Below are 20,421 nucleotides of genomic sequence, written 5' to 3'. Positions count from 1 at the left end.
GCCCCGCTAAATTCCCTCACCGCCGCCGTCCCCACACATCCCATCCCTCCCATCCCATCCCGTCCCGTCCCGTCCCGTCCCGTCCCGTCCCGTCCCGTCCCGTCTCGTCATGCTGCTGCTGCTGCTGCTCTGCGGGGCCCTGGGCTGCGGGGCGCAGGGCACAGGTAAGGCCACCCAGGGCTATGCGGGGCACCGCCAGGCTGGCGGGCGAGCATCGGGCTTGGGGTCACGCTGCCACTGCCAGCCACGGTGACCCCGACGTCTCCCGGCAGCCCCGCTCGCCTTCACCATGCTGCAGTGGACGCGGGTGTCCAAGGGCAGCTCCAACTTCTGGGGCAACGCCACGCTGGGCGGGCGGCTCAGCCACCTCCTGGAGGGCCACAACATCACCCAGGTGCTGCCGCTGGAGCCCCCGGCCGCCTGGGAGCGGCGGCAGGAGGCAGTGGGCAACTACCTGACCTACTTCGGCGAGCTGGTGCGGCTCTTCAGCAAGGAGAGGCCCATCAACTGTGAGTGCTGGGGCAAGGGGGGATGCCGATGGGGCCGTGATAACTCGGTGCGCGGAGGGCGGCTCGGCGCTGGGGGTGTTGAGGGTGGTTCTGGTCCCCTGCCCGTCCTCACGGCCTCCCTGCAGACACGCAGAGCCTGTGCTGCCGCCTGGGCTGCTGCCTCTTCCCCAACGGCACAGCTCACAGCTTCTACGAGATCACCCTCAACGGGACGGCCTTCCTCACCTTCCACGTCCCCACCGCCACCTGGGAGCGCCGCTGGCCCGGCAGGGACGCGGTGGCCTCCTTCGCCCAGCGGGAGCTGATGAAGTACCCGGAGACCACCCGGGACCTGCAGTATTTCCTCAACACCACCTGCGTGGACATCCTGTGGGCTCAGAGCCCCGAGACAGGTCCGTGCCGGGGACGACGGGGGTGGCTGGGGATCGTCCCCTGCTCCCGGGGGCTCGTCCCTTGAGAGCAGGGGCTTGGGGTGGCCTGCCCTTGTCACCTCCTCTCACCTCTTGCAGGAAAGCAGAGCAGCCGGTCGCACGCCCCGCTGGCGCTGGGTCTGAGCGTGGGGGTCTTGGCGGTGCTGGGCATGGCCGGGGGCATCTTCTTGTGCACGGGTGGCAGCTGCTAGCGGTGGCCACGGCCGTCCCACGTCACCCCACGGAGGCAGGGGACCGACCCAGCGTCACCCCACGGAGGCAGGGGACAGATCTTGCGTGCCTCAAGCTCCTCGCTGGCGGGTCCCCCCGCTGGGATGTCCCTCCCTTGCCTTGGGGACAGTCCCCACGCTGTGTGCTGAGGCTTAACGCAACACCACGCTTGGCCAGGATGGAAAAAACGGGGAAGGGGAGCGGTGAAAAATCAGAGAAGAAAGCCAAGAAAGCATTCAAAGGCGCTCAAACCATCACTCGCCCCCATTCCGGTAGGGGGGAAATGGGGGAAGGAAAGGTGACACACCTGGGCGAGGACCCACCGGTGGCCGTCCACCTCCACGCACGACAGCCCTGCTTTGGTTTTGGTGCAATAAAACCCCTTCTGCCCACCACCTCGTGCTGCCTTGCCTTGCTTTGGGGCTGGACCGTGCGTCCTGAGTTCGCTCGGCCTCGGGGGAGGCTCGTGGGGCTTGCACTGCCTGAACTGTCGTGATCCCCGCGCCGCTTTGTTTTCACTGCAGCAGGGATTTTTCCCCGGGGCCAGCTGGCTCAATTTGTTTTTCTTTCCCTTATCTCCCTCTGGCACACCAAAGGGGACTGGAGGGACACGGGCAGCTTTCCTGGGCAGGCTGAAGCGTTCACTGCTGTCACCTACAGACTGCCCAGAGACAGGGACTGGGGATAGAAGGGGCTTTGCGGGGGATAAAGAAAAGGATTGTTGGTGAAGCACGTCCTTGTGTAAAAGCAGAGCTGCAAACACACAGCTTCTCGCGGGAGCAGGGAGTCAGGCAGGGGAAGGGGGAGATGGAAAACGAAAACAGGAACGGGATGGGGAGATGACATGGCGGTGTCCACAGCAAGGGCTGAAGGAGGAGGTCTCCAAAAACCTCATCTGATCCGCTGGAGCTGCCAGGTGGCCCTGGCCGCCCTCCACCCCGAGTGGCGTGCTCGGCCGTCCCGCTGCTCCCCACCCTTTAGGGGGCTCCTCGGCCAGAGCGCGAGAGGCCCGAGCCTCCAAAGTGCTGACACCACAGCAGGCGAGCGTCAACACTCGGAGAACAGCCTCCAGCGGGGTGTGAGGGCCGCGTCCATGTCCCCACGGGCTCTGCTTTGGCACACGGGGCATCGCCGCATCCACCGCAGTGCCCTGAGCTGCACGTTTCTCCCAAGGGGTCGTGCGGCTCCTGCCAGGTCCTCGGCCAGGGGGCACCCGGGAAGGGCCCGGATCTGGGGCTGGGGGTGGAAGGACGGGGCTTGGTTTGCTTCTGAAACGCGTCGGCTTTGGGGCGGCTGGGGAAGTCTCTGCTTGAAGCAGCTCTGGGGAAGCCTTTTCCCATCTGCCAGGCCTCTGCGCGCTGCGCAGGGCCGGGCGCTCCACAAAACATCCGAGGCTGCTGCTGCCACCCTGCCGTGTCCCCAGGATGGCTCCTGGCTGTCCCCGGGCACCCAAAGCCAGCACCCCCCTGTCCCAGAGCCACCTCCCCGGCAGTGACCAGCACCCGCGCCCAACGCATGACACAGAGCGGAGGGAAAGGTTATCGCAGCAGCATCCGTGCCCCTCCCAGCCCCCAAATTCCTCTTTCCACCCCCAAACTGCCTCATCACGGGGTCACCGCTGCTTGCCCCTGCACCAGCACGCCGGGGACGTGTGGCATGCCGGGTCACAGGCGGGGAAGGGCTGGCTGCAGCCAACTCCCAGACACTGCTTAAATATTTACCATCGCTCTGGGAGCTGGTAGCCGCATCCAGGGCCCGTCCTTTCTAAAATCTGGCCGTGCTCCCCTCGCGGGACGGGTGCCAGCGCTTCGCTGCACGCATCCAAGGGGCGAGCGCAGTTTGCTCCTTGCTTTATTTTCCCCACAGCCCCCCAGGGGCTTTCCCCAGCCCCCCGCGCGGCGTCTCCTTGAAAGCAAACACTAAAAGCAAACACTGCTGGTCCCCCCTCCCCACGAGGGTTTCTCTTTTTGTCTGCTGCGTGGTTTCCATCACTCAGGCTGCTATCGCTGCTCAGTTGGAGATAAGGCACCCAGCCTTGAGCTCCGCGTGGTGTTGCAGGGAATAAGGCGATGCCCACGGGGTAGGGGCAGGTTTCCCCTTCACCTCTACGCTTACCCCACGGGTGCACATCTCCCCTCAACCCAGGGTCTAGCAGGGGGGTGCGGGGATTCCCCCTGCACACCGCGTCCCTCTCCCCGCCCCGTCCCCAGATTCAGGTCCCCCTCGCCCCAGCTGAAGCTGCGGCACCTTCTGCTCGTCAGCAGGGCAGGAAGAAGGGCTTAGCCTCATAAACACCCCCACGCACGCAGAGCCTGCGCTGGTGTCATCAGCGCCGCTCGGGCCTCAGCGAGCTCCGTGCTCTGAGCTGTCCTCAGAGGTCACCCTGCGACAGCCCCGGCTGCTTTCGTGCACGGAGTTTCCAGTTTTCAGCCATCGCTGTTAACCCTGCTCTTGCACCAGGGTGAATGTGTCTGCTATTAGCCAGTGCCTCCAGGGAGAGGGTGGTTTGCTGTTTTTTTTTTTTTTTTTTTTTTTTTTTTTTTTTTTTGGTAACGTATTTTTGCCTCGTTTGGGTTACCAGGAAGCACCCAGGCCCTTTTCCACCACACACTGCCACTGCCCAGCGGTGCCTCCTGCTCCCAGGGGAGAGCGGGCAGCACCCACAGAAAGCTTCAGTGGCAGAAGGGGCAGAGCCAACGCGTCCCCCCGCAGGGCACGGGGTGCCCAGGACCCACCACTGCCCTCTTCCCTTTCCTCTCGCCTCCCAGGTCAGTGTGCCTGACCCAGCCTGCGGAAACAGGAGGGGAAAGCTGGACCCTGGCCACAGTCAACACCGGGCGGTGATGTGGCAGGCGGGCAAGCGGAGGTTTTTGGGGCAGGAGCAGCACGAGCAGCGCTGACATCCCTGCTGCTGTCCCCACGCCAGGGAAAGCTCTGGTCTGAGCGAGCCAGCCCCTGCCTGACTGCAGCGAGCAGCTCAGCCTGATGCCGATCACCTAAAAACCACCTAAAATGGTGTAAGAGATACGGGCAAGGAGCTGTCCCTTCACCTTCCTGAGGGCTCCAGCCCTGTTTGAACAGCTGCACGCGGGGATCGCTGCAGGTCTGCGCCTTCAGGACAGCAATTTGCTCCTGGCAGCGGTCACTCCCCTCCTATCTCTGCCGCCTGTCTCTCAGATGTAGTCGAGTTTAGGAACAGATAAGTGCTTTAGAATAACAAGCTGTTAGGAAAAAACAGGCCAGCCTACGCTGCGCTTCCAGAAGTTTCCATGGAGGACAAACTGCTGTTTGGGAACGCTTTCAGCCCCTGCCCGGACTCAGGAATGCTCCAGGCAAGCAGCTCGGCTCGTTGGGGGGAGAAATAGGGGAGCAGCAGCTCCGTGGGGCTGAGGGCATTGGAAACATCCCCCTCGGGCCAGGCGGCTCCTTGGGACCCATGCACCCAACGCTGCTGCTCCTGCGTGTGGTCTCCAAACCACAACAGCTGCTCCGGCACATGCGATGTGGCTTTGCAGGCAGCAAGCCCAGAGCATAGAGGGTCAGACCCTGACGAGGCTTAGACGTCATGGAGCAGTTACTGGGAAGCCGCCTCTCCCTCCCCATGCAAGTGCTCTGCGTGGGATATTTGTCCTACAAAGAACCGAAGGGACCCTTTGCCCAGTTATCTCACGGAAAACAGCAGGCCAGAGGCACGTGTTCGCTTGCTTGGCAAGAAGAGATGCAGTTACCTGCTCCTGGCCTCACCTGGAGCATCCCCTCCCAGGTGACGGCCAGGAAAATGGGGTCTGACAGGGCTGGGGGGTTCTCACCCCATCCAGAGGCAGCAGGGATGCAGCCAAAGGAGGGCAGCAACGTGCTGACAGCGCAGCGTGTGACGTGGAAGAAACACCTTCAGGAGATGATCAGAAGCGATCACTGTGAAGCGGGATCCCGTGTCAGCCAGGCAGTAGCCACTTGCTTGTTTAACAAGCCCTTCTCAAAGGGGCGAGAACTTCTAGAAACACATTTCGAGGTCAGGCATCTTGCTGAAGGAGTGGCACAAGGTGCCCGTGTCTGACGGGTCAGCAATTCTTGGCTCTGAGATAGCGGAGTCCCCACGCGCCAGGACTCACCCGTGCTGGCAAAGCTTTACCGAACAGAGGGCACGGGACGTCAACGCCACCGAGCTGCATCCCACCAGCTGGGAACACACCTCCTGCCGTCACAGAAGGCGCCCAGCTCTCCTGAAGCGAGGGGGTTGAAGTGCAATGAGGGGGGCGTCCGTACGAGATGCAGCAAACACCAACGCGCGCTGCTGCTCGGGAAGGAAGCGTGGAAGTGCCGGGTGCCCGGCTTGAAGGCAGGGCTAGCAGCGAGCCCCAGCCGTGCACACACACCGTGCAGCAGGGCAAGGAGGCCGGGAGGAAGCAGGGCTGCCTGGCAGGGCTTCGGGCTTTTTCCTCTTTCACGTCTCAGTGAGTTACCCGCGCCACAACAACGACGGAGCTGGTCTCTGCTGCCTTGTGTCTCGCTCTCGCCCTGGTAAAACCATGGCTTGGCAGCTCTTGTTGCTGCTCAGCACAGCACGGGCCCCTCAGAGCAGCACAAATCCACAATAGAAAGGGAAAAAAAAGACTACAGGAAGGAAAAGAACTAGCTTGGAAAGGAAAAGCAGCGGCAAGCACAAGTACTTGTGCTCGGAATAAGCGCGTTGTCTGCTGCTGGGGGCAGGGCTAGGAAGGGCCACGTCGCAGCCAAAAATCTCCTGCAGAAGCCGAGACTGTGCTGTAAGGTTTTTGGCTTTATTGCTGTGCTGGCAGTGTGGGCATGTTGGTAGGGTAGAAAGGGCCATGGAGCAGTCAGCAAACGGACCCTTGCAGGGCTGACAGCACGAAGCAGCCCCATGCGCAGGGCCATGAGGTGGGTTTCTGTGCAGTCAGAGGTTTCAAAACATAATCAGTGGGGAAGCGGGGCACGGAGCCACCTACAGAGACCTGGAAACAGCTGGCCCAAGGGGCTGATGCTCTTCTAGCAGCCCCAGCCAGGATGAACGCCTTAGGCTCGAGTGAGGGTTTCGAGGAAGATGAGCACTGAGACCGAGGGTCTGGCAACCTGGGGCTCACCTCGCCCCTCTCCCGGCCGTTCCCGAAGCCCCAGCTTTGCTCTGCCAAAGCAAACGCACAAAGGATCCAACAGGAAACCTTCCCGGTGCTGCCGCTTCCGCTGCGTCAGCTCCTGCTGCTGCTGCTGGACTTCAAGGGCTGGGTGGGACGCGGCTGGACCACTGCGGCACACAATGGCTGGGCCACTGCTCCCCACCTCCCCACCAAGCTCAGACCTGAGCTGCTCCACCTTGAAAACAAAAAGGAAAACCCCAAAAAGCAACCTTGCGTCTCCTGCTGCTTTTCCCCGGCAAGCATTTCCACGTGGAAGAGGCAGATCCCGTCCATTTCTCAGCTCAGGGGATGCGGCAGGAGCACGGGCTAAGGGAGCAGAGCTCCGTCCTGCAGCAGCTGACTCAGCCCGCTCCTACCTCCCCGTCACAGCGCAGCAGCACGAGGCTGACTGACGCAGGCACCTCTGGGAACTTTCTCCGTTACCACTCCCAAAATTACTTACAAATAACACGCAGGGATGCGCGTTTCTGACAGGATGCTTAAAGGAGCAGGGACTCGAGGGTGAAGCTGCCCTACCTCGTTAGTCCAACGACTTGCAGCTGTCCCAGGGCAAGGGCTGCTGAGACACAGAAGCAGGTAGTTTTTGCCATTCCAACTCAAACATCTTTATTTCTGCGCCATTAGCTTCCCTGTCCTCACGGAGGACAGAGTGCAGGAGGTGAGTGAGCTTTTCCAGACAAGCCCCTGGTTACGTTTGGGGGCAGGGAGGAACCACGAGGAGCCGTTCCCGTTATTTTCCCCGAAATTTCATGCCGAAGGTCCGAGGAATCTTTGCTAAACCGTTGTGACTTTGAATCTAAAAGTGAACATTAATTTTTGGGCCAAGAGGAGTACTTGGTAGTGATGAGAGCCCACAGGATCTTTCAGAAAGTTTTTTCCCCAGCTGAGTGTGGGTCTAACACATTCTGTAAAGGCCCTCCTGCCAGTCCACTCCCAACAGCAGCTGTACTCCTGCCCCAGAAACACACACTCTGAAGCAATACCACACTCTGGACTCAGAGGGGAAGGACTAGGATTAAAAAAAATACAAAAACTCAGAAGAGACTGACACAAAGGACATCAAAAATAGGAGAAGCTATGGAAATATGCTGAGATGGTGCAGAAAAGTCACATCAAAATATATTTAAAAAACAGAAATTCCAATCTGTGTGGAATTTAAAACTCCTTCACCCCCCCCCCCCCGCTTTTTTTTTTTCCTGCTCAAGGAGTCTTTGTTGTTCCAGGACATGGAACAGGATAGGCAGCACCAATTGTGTCCTGAACAGGCTAGTATGCCCCCCAGCTCATCTGAGTGCTTCCACCGTTTAAAAAAAAAAAAAAAAAAAAGACATATATACCTCAACAATCACCCCACCCTCCCTCTTTCCCATTCTACAATGGGCAGGAGAAAAAACTGCAAACAAATCTGACTTTTGATTTAAGTCCTTTTTTTCCCCCCACATCAATATCCCTGCAATCCGTTGTACACCTTCTGCACAGATCCTTGTTTCAACAGCTGTTTGAGACCTGCAAAAGAAACGGAGGCGTTACTGCACAGCACAGGCAGGAGGACGCTGCAGCTGCTGCATTTAGCAGCTCCTGCTACATGTACACATTGACTTGTAGGCCCCTGGCACGAGCCTCTCGAGGCTGAGCCCACGTATCTGAGTAACGCTGTCAAACACTGACAACCTGAGCATGATTTAAACAACAACAACAAAAAAAAAACAACACCAAAATCCCCCCAAACCCAGAGGTGAAACAGCTTTACACGTGCTCCTTCAGCATTTCTATAAGGAGAAATAGGACTGAAGTCAGTAGTGCCAGCACAACGCTTTCACACGCTCTCTGAACCACAAAAAGGCAATGATTCCAAGGAGAAAATCCCCTCTGCTATCACTTCAAAGGCGAGAGCACCACCTTGAGATCCTCACAGCTCTGTGAGGGATAAAGCTAGAGATAAAGCTCCAACTCCCAGAGCCATTTTGCTATTGAAGTCGAGAACAAGTTTGCCATCTTAAGTATAACTACACCAAGAAACGGCTTTGAGAGCATTTCCAGAGTTTAATTCCCGTCTAGCTCGTCTCCCCAGGCTCCCTCTACAGCCCAACAGAAACCCTCCGGCAGCACGTTTGGGACAGCTACATCTGGCTCCTTCTGGAATTGCCAGCTACAGAAAGCCAGGTGAATAATTACAGAGCAGGGGTTTTCACACCAGCGTGTGGTGCCCGGGGACAGTACTGTTCACCGAAAACAGTCCCTGGAGAGCAAGTTTGTTCTCTTGCTCGCATCTGTGGAGTCGAATGCTCTACAGACAGCTCGCATTTCTGTTTGGAAAGCCAGTGTTTGTAACTAGATGAGCATTGCTAGGCTGGATTCAGCCTTTACAAACGCCATCCTCCCCACCCTTGAAAACCCATTCATAAAACACCCTAAAGAATTCATGCCCTGATGTCCTATCAGCATCCAGAGCAAGATTAGAGAACGGGAGGGTGAGTCAGCACTGAAACCACAGCAGCTAATCTACTGGGGTCAGAACGTTCAGGAAAAGACTGGCAGGGCTTTACTGCTACTTAAGGGTCATATTTGCACTGACCAGAGAAAGCAGACTGGCAAGAACATTACATGTCACACTTTTTCCAGGGATAAATCAGAGGGGACTCCCTGTTCAGAGTCAGCCTGGTCACCCACAGTGCCAGCACTCCCAGCCCTGGCTGTGGGGCCCCTCGGGGCACACCTCTGCTCCGACCAGCACCAGAAAGGATTGTGCAAGCAAACTTTCAAATAAATTAAAAAAAAAAAAAAAGCTGAATTGCTTTAATTCTGATGTTGGATAGCCCCAAAACAGCATCAGCCTCAAAACAAGCACACTGGCTTGCACCACGATGCAACAGAGGAGAGGACTGCTGTCCTGCCTCAGACCAGCCTGCTGAGCTGCAGCCAGAGTCCTGGTGGAGGGGGCCAGGTGCTGGGCCTGTCTGCACAGCAGAGCACATTCGGCTGCCTGGAAAATTCTGCAGTGGTTGCCACCTTCAGGCAGGGTACACATGCAGGGAGAGGCAGACCAGTTATTAAGGATCAACCAACTCACTCATAAAAACAAAACAAAACAAAACAAACAAACAAACAAGCTTCCAGGCATGCAAGTCCTTTGTTAGGAGGACCATCTAAAAGGCAACAAATCTCCCTGCAAACTTTAACCCATTCTGGCTAGAGACACTACTGTCCTTCAGGACTGGTTATTCGATGCACACAAGGTCACAGAAGTTCCATTAAAATACTGAAAAACCGTCCTGGAAAGAACTGGAAATAGGAGGCTCGGAGCTACTTCCTGGCCCATGTGTAAGCGGATGTACCTTCTGGCCGTGCAGCCTTTCAAAAGGAAGGACGTAGCTGAAGAAAGGTGAGCTCCAGCAATCCTGAGAAAAAGTGGGATTTGCACCACTCTCGTACCTCGTTTCCTGCTGACTAGCTCTTGGGCAGATGCACGCTGGCCCCAAAGATAGCCTCGTTAGAGCGCAGGAAGTTTTAAAACGCTTATCTGATGCCCCAACCCCAGTGTTGGGGACCTGGTCCTGGCAGCCAGCAAGCCTGACGTTTGGTGCCACTGCACCCTCAGTCGTTCACTAGAGCCAGCTTCAAGTTTTCCTGACACCACTGGCAGGTGACAGGTTACAACACAACACAGTCACTGTGCTGCCTGCTGGTGCTCTCTGAGCACTCTGGAGGGAGGTTTAAGGGTCCCTAAAGACAGCAAATGAATGTTGGTAGAGATGTGTAAGAAACAAGAGAGAAAGTCACTTCGGATCAGCAGGCAGTAAGTTCCCTGACCCTACGCAGACAGGAAGGGGAGCAGATTGTTTCTGACCCAAGAGCTTAGAAGCAGTGCTCCCAGTCTCAGTGTCTTCTGACTGCCCCAGGAGCCATCCATATGGTGAGGAGATAAGAAATTAGGAACAGCGCCAACAACAAGGAAAGGGATGTTTTGAATTTTGAGGCCTTCAGTCTTCCTTTGAGTGTGTACGCTGAGCTGCTGCCACACTACACGAGCAGACCTATTCCCTCATAAAAACCCTGAAATCTCTGGATGTTTGGAGATACTCTAGCGCACAGGAATGCATCTGGCTGCTTACCCAGTCACCTTCCCCTCGGAAGGGTGGAATTGCTTTAGGAGGGTATGAGACACCCAAAGACCCTGCGCCTGAACACACCCGTGCCAGCACCATCACCTCCCTGCTCCTGGGCACGCTATCTCGTGGTTCTGACCAACACCCAGGGCTTGGTCACTGCTTCTTGCCCTCAGCCTTTCCTCAAGCTGCCACCAGCAGCAGCCAGAAGAACCTCACGTCCATGCAAGAGGCGCTGCTGCCTTGTACAGGCTTGAGAAGGACAGCAGAGCCTGGAAGGAGGACACCTCACTCTGCTGCGGACACAGACCTCACGGCCTGAGCAGCTGCAGCCCTGACTGCAGCAGGAGGAGCCGCAGAAGATGGGCCAGCCCTGGAGCTGCAGCCACCAGCTGGACTCCCTCTGGTAGCTCACACAACGGTGTTGACGCAGCAGGAAGGGCTGAGAAGAGAACTCACGGGGCTTGGCCGCCCTCTACAAACTCTAGGAGTCCAGGAAAGCTGCACATTTGCTTCTCTCCACTAGGACAGCTGCCAGAGTCCAGTAAAAAGGCACATTCAGAAGGAGGTACGATAGCCCTGTCCAGCAGGAAGAAGTGCTGGGGAGCAGGGTTTTCTGCAGGAGAGCTGCACTGCTGTGGGCCAGGAACAACTTTGCCCCCCAGCAGAGGATGGGGCAAAGATGTCTTGCCTTGATGTCTACTGTGATGCCTCGAGCAGAGCAGCAGATCCTACTGCAGAAGCCATTGAAGCAGAGCTGAATTTCCAGCTAGGATTACAGCATCTGCCCTCCCATCAGTTTAGGATTCCCATACACCTCACCCACGAGCTTCCGTTCCAGCCCTGAGAGCTGAGTAGCTGATCCCTCCAACCACAGGTCTGCACCGCACACATCTTCCCCGAGCACGCCCGAGGCACTGAGGGTTACAGGGAGATGTACAGAGGCACAAACCCCCCCGGATGCTGCACGGCACTGTTTACCCCTGACTGCAAAGGGATTTTCACAAGCACTGCCCCCAGGTAGAAGCAGTGGCTGGAAAGCAGCTTGTGATCCTGCTCCAGGAAAGGCAAAGCAGACGGGCTAAGCCCAGTAAGTCCCTTGCTTCAGACAGATGGCCAGCTACAAAACAAAGCGCCGCCAGGTCTGCCAAGTGCAACATTCCAGTAGTGGCACATCCCAACCCAATCCTGTTCCCTACGACTGCAGCAGCCAAGCTCACAGGCTTCAGAAGAAACTGAAAGCTATTCAGAGGGCACTGGGCCAAGCATGTTGTGTTGTACAAGAGTTCCATGGAAAAGAAATCCCCTCCTGACCACTACAGACCCCTGGTTCGGTTATGCTGACTTCTCATCAGCTTTCCTAAGAGAACCGCACAGCCCGAAGCCACGCCAGCCGTCAGACACCCACCTTCCCGCTGTTCATTTGTCAGCTGCTCTTTGGGGAATTCCACATCAAATGTGATTATTAGCGAGCCTTTGATGTTATTGTTATCAAAATTGGGAAGACCTTCTCCTTTCTTCCACAGTTTGGCCCCAGGTTTTGTAATTTTATCCCGAGCAACATGGACCTAGAGACAAAAGAAGTTTTGGTTCATAGCTACTGTTCTGGGTACGTACCCCAACCCCCCAAACGCCCTTTGCAGCCCACTGAACAACTTCAACTGCTATTGATTGCTTGCCAGAGATAGCAACATGCTAGAGGTCCCGGGAGCATTACTGCCAGGACACGTGGCAGTGCTAACACCAAAGACAGCCCACGCAATACTGCTCTGGCAGCCTGGAACCCAGGTTCTCACCACACACCGCTTTGGCTCTGAAGGAATTGGTGTGGAAGTCTCTAGCTGAGGGGACGCTGGGCACAGCCAGCAGCTGCACAGCCCCCATGCAAACTAGCCCTCAGCACAAGAGGCCTGGCAGCTAAATTTTAGTTACACAGAGCAGGAAAGCAAACTGTTTCCTCACCTTGTGCCCATCCAAGTGGGTGATATCCATTTCAAAACCTGTAAGTGCCTCGACCAGCGAGATTGTCACGTTTGTATACAAGTCATCTCCTCTTCTTTCAAAGACTGGGTGCCTGTGGAAATAAAGAGACTGGAACATCCCTTCTTTCCTACAGGAAAAGCGGGTCCTCTAGCTTCCTCCCCTCTCTTTGTGAAAGGGTGTAGAGATTTCACAGAAGTCAGAGAGGAAGTGAAGAATGAATGAAATTTAGCTTCATTTTCCTGTGTGAGATGCGTACTACTAATAACCTTTCTATTTCTAGGGCAATGAGTGGCAAGGTGTGTCAAGAAGCGATGACTCACCCAGCAATCTTCCTTACATTCTCTTACAATAGGGAGATCGCATGTTTATGGAAAAAGGAGATACTTCATGTGATTCAGGCAGGAGCTAACTCATGCCAGAACTCAGGCCAAACACAACAAAAGCAGAATACTACGGCAGCATCTCAGCAGTGGTGAACCCTCCAGCATCCTTGGGGCTGAACATCCTGCACAGCCCTGACTACCGGGCCCCTGGCTGTACCAGCCCTGCTGAAGGGTAAGCTACACGCTAGCCAAGCAGGCAACACCGGCCAGAAAACTGCTCGCAAACTTCCTCTACAGTAACCAGAAAGAGTGGTCCAACAGGGCCAGCCACTTACTTAAGAACTTTTATTCGGAAACGCAGATCTCCTGGCTCCCCATCCACATGGGGTTCACCTGTGAAAGAAAGAGTTTGTGCAACTGCAGAAACAAACAGCGCATTGTTTCTTTACAACAAACAGCAAATACCTACATGTCTACATGACAGAGATTTGCAGCTCACGTGTTCGAGGGAAAAATGCAACTAGTTGATTCTTATGACTACAACCCTGATAACAAGTATTTTTTGCTAAACAACCCAGGATTTTCAGAGCGTTCCCTCAATGAATTCATTGGCTTGGACCGGCACACGCTTTGTTGGGTTAGAAACTGACTGGATAGCCAGGCCCAAAGAGTCGTGGTGAATGGAGTCGAGTCCAGTTGGAGGCCAGTCACTAGTGGCATCCCCAGGGCTTGCTGCTGGGGCCAGTCCTCTTTAATATCTTCATCGATGATCTGGACGAGGGCATTGAGTGCACCCTCAGTAAGTTTGCAGATGACACCAAGTTAGGTGCGTGTGTCTGCACCGATGGGCTGAGGTCAACTGCATGAAGTTCAACAAGGCCAAGTGCCGGGTCCTGCACCTGGGGCGCAATAACCCCAAGCAGAGCTACAGGCTGGGAGAGGAATGGTTGGAGAGCTGCCAGGCAGAGAAGGACCTGGGAGTGATGGTGGATAGTCGGCTGAATATGAGCCAGCAGTGTGCTCAGGTGGCCAAGAAGGCCAACGGCATCGTCCCCCTGTACTCGGCTCTGGTGAGGCCGCACCTCGAGTACTGTGTTCAGTTTTGGGCCCCTCGCTACAAGAAGGACATCGAGGTGCTTGAGCGGGTGCAGAGAAGGGCGACGAAGCTGGTGAGGGGCCTGGAGAACAAGTCCTACGAGGAGCGGCTGAGGGAGCTGGGCTTGTTCAGCCTGGAGAAAAGGAGGCTCAGGGGTGACCATATTGCTCTTTACAGATACCTTACAGGAGGCTGTAGCGAGGTGGGGGTTGGTCTGTTCTCCCACGTGCCTGGTGACAGGACGAGGGGGAATGGGCTTAAGTTGAGCCAGGGGAGTTTTAGGTTAGATGTTAGGAAGAACTTCTTTACCAAAAGGGTTGTGAGGCATTGGAACAGGCTGCCCAGGGAAGTGGTGGAGTCACCATCCCTGGAAGTCTTTAAAAGACGTTTAGACGTAGAGCTTAGGGATATGGTTTAGTGGGGACTGCTAGCGTTAGGTCAGAGGTTGGACTCGATGATCTTCAGGTCTCTTCCTACCTAGAAATTCTGTGATTCTGTGATGAATTCGGTTTGCTGTTGTAACGACTTGCCCACACACTAACAATATCCGTCCTTTTCCTGTTAAAGGACTTGAATTCCTTGGACTAAGGGGATTCCCACACAAACTCAAGTCAGAAGCAGATGTTTCTGTTCAAGTTACCATCTGCAACATCTGATTTAGGGCTTTCTTGTGTGTCTGTCCAATACCAGCAGAGGGAGCGTATCACAGTCTTTGCTAAGCATGGATAACACTCTACATGCTCCTGGATTTCAGCAGCACACACTGGACACAGCCCTTCCAATAGCACGTGCTGATTAGATCCCCAAAGCAGGGCTCGGACCCTTTCACTGTCATGATGACCACCCTTGCAGCAAGGAAAAGGAGCAAGTTACAGCTGGGCAGCGCCCAGATACAGACCTTCCCCGATGAAGGGATACTCCATGCCATCCCTCACACCCGGCTCTATCTCCACTTCTAGCGTTCGCTCTTCATTCACAAGCCTGCAAAGGGGAAGAACAAGCAAGCGCTGAGTTTCCAGCATCAGGTGGTAGCAGCTCCTTATGTTCCTGGGAGAATGGTAACACCCCCACACGTTAACACGTTCCTTGCTCACATCTAAAACTGGAGGCCAAGTGCTGCCTTTCTCGCACACTAATACTCATCTAGGAGAGAGGGCAAAGTTAGGCTCCTAAACGCACAGCCAGCATCTGGATACGCGACTACAACACGGCATTCCTCATCCAGCTGTCCCCAGCTGGAAACTGTGGGCTTCTCCAACTTTGCTTCTGTAGGTTTCAGATATCAATATGGAATTTCTACTGCAACAACTGATTGTTCAAGGAGTAAAGAACTGAAAGAGTAAATTGGTAAGCTCTTCATCTAACAGAGCTGGCCCTTACTACTCTAAAAATAAAGACTCTCTCTCCTTAGCCATGAGAAACCTGGGTTAAATGCTCCCAGATTGCCCAGGTCTTCCTGGTTGTACAGGCGCTTTTCTCCATCTAGTGGCAGGTTTTGAATAAACATGCACATAGCACTGAAGAGCACAAAACTCACTTGACATTGGGACATTCATCGCAAACAACTTCTTGAGTCATCTGGAAACGTCCAGGGCCCAACTGCGTGGTCCTCATCTCCTGCCGGCAGTTGCATTTCCGTTTGCCAGGTGCCTGCCTTGCCACTGGCTTGTTCCTAACCACCTGCACGAAAGAGGCTGACGTAAGCAGACAAACCAGCACCCCTGGGCCTTGATTCCCCAAACAGCCTGAACATAACTTGTTTTTTTTACACTCTGCTGCCTCCATGGTAGCCGCATGTGATCTTGGCAAAACTCTAAGTGATTTTCTCCTTAATTTCTCTAAGCGGTTTTCACCTTATGCCTCCCGCTGATCGCACACTAAATTCCCAAGCACCAGAAAACCATCTCTGAGGTCCTATTGCCACCTTCCTAACTAGGAAAGGTAACACTAGGCTGAAACCTCAGCTGAAACCTGAACGCCTTTGGTTGCGATAGCTTCCTCGTTCCATACGCTGGGCAAAATTATTTTGAGTTTCTCATCTACCCACTCATAACATAAATTGGAGCATTTCGAACTCTAACACAGTACAGCAGAGATTGTGAGCACCAGAAATACGGCTTGCTTAAAAAATAATAATTAAAATGCCACTATATGTTTGTTAAGTATGCAATCCAGAGATTCATAATGATGTGCTTGGCCACATAAAAAAAAAGTGACAAAAAATCCACAGCATGGTTTTCTAAGGATTGCTGAAAACCAGAGAACTAAATTAAGTGTTTTAGCCTCAAACAACAATAAATTCTGGAGAGAAACCGCTAACACATTTTCCAGCCGTGCTACTGCAGACTGGCCACAGCTAGGCCCTGACAGGCAGTAAGTTACTGTCACAAGAGCATCATACAGGCAAGTTGCCAGATGGCAAAGATAACTGACGGAACAATGTATTGCTTTATCTGCTACCAAACAGCATCATAACATCATCCACTGACAGACACTGAGAAAACAAGCATCTGTTTTAGTTCTCTTCTTCTGGAGAAGAGAGAGTGGCCCGGCCAGCCATCTGAGAGCTGAGAACACGCTGGAGAGCCCAATAGGCCCGCAGACTTACCTCTACGAAGTTCCCTGAATACACCTCCTCCAGCGTAACCTCCAGGTCCACGATGATGTCGCTGCCCCGCGGGATGTTCCTGTCCTGTTGGCGAGGGTTACCTCCGAACATGAACCCGAAGTCCCCAAAAAAGCTAGAGTGAAGGACATCGGTCAGTTCAGGAAGGAACTCTGATCAAAGGCGGCTTTGCTGAAGAGAGCCACCCAAGGCAGCAGCAATGCCTCAGAACCTGATAGCTGCCTAACGGGAGGCCTCTCCGCATGGCTCTGTTGCTCAGCTACCCTCACCCTGAGGCACAAGCTCTGAGCTCTTCAAGTCAGCGCTAGCAGGTTGGTTTTCACAAGTTTAAGGACAAGCAGGATGAGGAAAAAAAAACCCTGACAAGTCTGGGTGTTCTTTCCCAAATGCACCAGCAGACGGTGGAAGTTCTCAGCCAGGACTACATGAGAGGAGCGACTTAAGGAATTATTTTAGCAAATTAGTTCCTAGCAGAAACAGAAGGGCCTTGAAACAACTACGAGATCAGGTTCTGCCTGAGCAACAAGTGAATGCCTTCCAATTTTATTGATCAAAACTTTACAGTTGCTCTCTGGAATTCACTCCAGCATTACCTTGCAAAAGGAAGAAAAGAACGCCCACATGCACACACAGTCTGTGATAAAATGTTAAATGACCACGTAGCAGAAAATGCAGGGGGGATGCTGTGTGTTTAATGCAGCTGCAGCACCTCACAAGTCACCCACGTGAGTGACAGCCGTCCGTGTGGACAGACAACACTGCTTCCCACTCACTGCTCTTGGAGAAAGGGCCACCACGAGACAGACAAATGTAACGGCATGTGGGATATCCACTGCAAACGTGTTTCTTCAAACCTTCAGCTGTCACCTCAGATCAGTGCCCCTGAGCCAGTAAAAGCCCTTAACACTGAATTTGTCAAATGTATGCATGAGCATCACAGAATTACAGTGCTGACTACAGAGTAACCTGAAGTGGCAAAGTCTTACTGCGAGAAGATGTCTCCATGGGAACTCTGGTGCCCGTCCTTCAACCCCTCCTCACCATAGGCGTCGTACTGCTTCCTCTTCTCCTCATCCGACAGCACCTGGCAGTGGGACACAGAGGGACAAGGCTTTTGCCCACAGCTGAACAGGGCTATTTAAACGAGGGGCAGAGAAGAGCCGTGCCAGGCTCTTACCAGGGGTCTAGCAGCAATGCTTCAGGGTACAGAAGCATTGGCTACAACTTGTTCGCTGCGCTGTGAAGTTAAATGTTTGTTGGTTAAGCCCTTAAGTTAAAATTAGTTTATTAAAACAGCAGAAGCAATGCAGAAAATATGAACAATACTGAGTTTATCTTAATGAGTTGAGAAAGACTCAGAAGGGAATAATAATTTAAAACCAGCTCTTACAAAGCAGGAACTGCTTCTCAATGAAAAAGAAAACAACGCTCAAGGCACCCCCTCATTTCTCTGCTTGTTACCCTCTGCTTTAACCCTTGGAACACGTATTCCTCTGACAAGTGTTTCCTAACACTTAGCAATGAACGCACGTTTACCTACCCAGTTGAATCTGCCAGGTATCCTAACTCTGCACCAGCTCGAACGCTGACCCTCACTTCTAAAAGCAGCCAAATTCAAAAGGAGCAGCCTCGGTACTAAGGTACAATAACGCATCCCAACACACAGCACTCAAGGCTGTAAAGCTTTAAAGTTTTAATTCCTAGGTGTTGATCTTTGCTCTTGCTCCTCAGGCACAGATCTGCAAATTTCTAGTCACACGTAGCCTCCCTTCCCTTTCCTGACCAGTTGATGATGTTTTGGAAGGTCACGGTTGCCAGGTTAGCTTTCAGAAGGTTAGAAAGGAGTGGGAACAGGTGGAGAAACTGGCTTAATGATGACCAACAGCCTGAAATCATAACCAGCGATAAACATCAGCAACAAAGGAGAAGGAGAGGAAAAAGAAAAACCCACAAAACAGTGACTAACTATCAACTTCACCTTTCCAAAACTAGAGATAAGAGCTCAGTTCTCCCTCTGCCACCTAAGATTTGCATTAAAGCACCTGTTTCATAGAAGTGGGATAAGTTTTCCCTTCTGTGATCTGTTGGTGAAGGAACAGAATTCTCCTGGTGGACGACTGACAGTATCACAAGCAGTAACAAAGAATTAAAGAACAAAACATTTGCCTTTCCATTCATTTTGCTTCTTTCTGCAGGCTTCAGTGGAACACACCACTCCAAACATCACAAGGAAAGCTCTTGTTTGTTATGCTAAGTTGCCTCAAAAGCAAAGCAGCTACAGTGGGTAAGCTCAGAAAAATAAAAGACAGCAAAAACTTCATCCCCAAACCATCCTGAGACTAACAGCTGCTGTTACATGTAGGAGTCTCCTTTAATTGAAGCATCTGTGTCTGTGCCACTCAGCTGGTGTGTTAAAAATCACTCAGGCTGTTTGAAGGAAGGACACTGAGCTGTTTAATTAACCTACTTCCCCCACATTTCTTTCCTAAAGACTTTGCTCTAGATACTCAGCAAGACAAACCTTGAGCAGCACTGGAGAGGCTGATGTTTTATGGGTGGTAAAAACCACACTGGTTTAGGTGAGAGCATGCTGTGTTTGTTTTGCCTGTGCTGGCACCAGAACTCCCAATTTTATGCCGAACAACTTGGACTCTGATGTGCTATTTCTCACCTCACTTCCTCGTTCATTTTGTATTTGCATGTCGGAAGAACAGAGCAGTATCGGGGTGGCAGCTGGAGCCCTGCAGCACCCAGAGGTTTAGCTGCACCACCAGGCTGTACAGGGGGGACAGCCCCTTTCCTTCTTTCTGACCACAGCTCTTGGTTCCAGCTCATCCTACGGCCCGACTCCTCTGAGGTAACACCAAGCCCCCACCTGGCTCCCTGTTGGTCAGTGTTCTTGTCTTCCTCAGGAGCCCTCTGCTCCAGGGGGCGGCAGGAGACCAGCAGTGGCAGAGGAAGCAAAAGGAAAGAAACAGCAGCAGCTGCCCGGTGAGTTGTGCCCATGCCCATGCACGTGGCAGAGGAGAAAGCAAGTTTTGACTTAAAACACCTGGCTAGCAGTTCACACACAATTTACGTGGTATGTTATGCTATCGGTTATTATTCACATGCTGCTCCATTGTCGTGCAACAGAACTCCTTACGTTAATGTGACTAACAATTATAAAACGACTTTTTTTGGTCAGCCCGGCAGCCTCTCTGCCCACCTGTTCCCATTAGGCACAGCACCTGAGATCCAGCACAGGACCAGGGGAGGCCGGGTCTCCCCAGAGCCTCACAGAGGGGGGGGTTTCCGTCTCCCAGAAACCCTGCTGGGGGCGTGGGGCCGATTTCTACCCCAGCCCGAAGCCTCCCGGCGCCGGCCCTCACCTCGTAGGCGGCTCCCAGGTCCTGGAACTTCTCCTGCGCCCGGGGGTCGTCGGGGTTCCTGTCGGGGTGCAGCTGCAGCGCCAGCTTGCGGTACGCCTTCTTGATGTCCTTCACCGAGGCGCTGCGGGACACCCCCAGGATCTTGTAGAAATCCCTCCTGCAGCGGGGAGACACGGGGGGGGCGGCGGGGCCCCGTCAGCGCCTGAGGGGAGCCCGAGGCGGGCTGAGGGGGAGCTGAGGGGGGCGGCCGAGGGAAGCCTGAGGAGCCCTGGGGAGGGCTGAGAGGGGCTGAGGGGAGCCTGGGGGGGGGCTGAGGGCACTCACCCGGCGGCGGCCTCCCCGCAGAGGCAGAGCAGCAGCGGCAGCAGGAGGCTGAGGCGGCCGAGCCGCCCGGGGGCCATGGCGGCGGCGGGCCGGCAGCGGGGCGACGAGGAGGAGGCACCGCCACCACCCCGCCCGCCCGCCTCACGCCTGCAGCCAATGGGAGCGCGCCCCGCCCGCTCCGCTCCACCAATCCGCGGCGCACACTTCACCGGCGCCTCGGCGGCGGCCAATGGGAAGCGCGCTTAGAGGCAGGGTGGGGGCGGTCGCCGTACGGCAAAGGGGCCGT

The 20,421-nt window shown here is 54.4% G+C and overlaps 2 protein-coding genes across 2 annotated transcripts; one reads left to right on the top strand and one right to left on the bottom strand.

The window, feature by feature from the left end:
- The first annotated feature begins 46 nt into the window (after positions 1–46).
- Positions 47–1,539, top strand: PROCR (protein C receptor). Its single transcript, XM_082767128.1, has 4 exons — positions 47–164; positions 273–509; positions 635–901; positions 1,019–1,539. Exons 1-4 carry the CDS (start codon positions 110–112, stop codon positions 1,129–1,131), a joined length of 672 nt encoding a protein of 223 aa, XP_082623254.1. The 5' UTR covers positions 47–109; the 3' UTR covers positions 1,132–1,539.
- A 6,161-nt stretch (positions 1,540–7,700) lies between these two features.
- On the bottom strand, positions 7,701–20,245 carry DNAJB11 (DnaJ heat shock protein family (Hsp40) member B11). The gene is made up of 10 exons (XM_082767122.1): positions 20,136–20,245; positions 19,812–19,968; positions 17,427–17,524; positions 16,423–16,555; positions 15,352–15,494; positions 14,713–14,795; positions 13,054–13,111; positions 12,375–12,486; positions 11,821–11,980; positions 7,701–7,812 (listed from the first exon to the last, which is right to left on the bottom strand). Exons 1-10 carry the CDS (start codon positions 20,210–20,212, stop codon positions 7,748–7,750), a joined length of 1,086 nt encoding a protein of 361 aa, XP_082623248.1. The 5' UTR covers positions 20,213–20,245; the 3' UTR covers positions 7,701–7,747.
- Between the last annotated feature and the right edge of the window lie 176 nt (positions 20,246–20,421).

This window comes from Aythya marila (genome assembly GCF_965140915.1).
Source record: "Aythya marila genome assembly, chromosome: 9".
Lineage (NCBI taxonomy): Eukaryota > Metazoa > Chordata > Aves > Anseriformes > Anatidae > Aythya > Aythya marila.
This window is presented reverse-complemented; position numbering and strand designations above follow the sequence as displayed.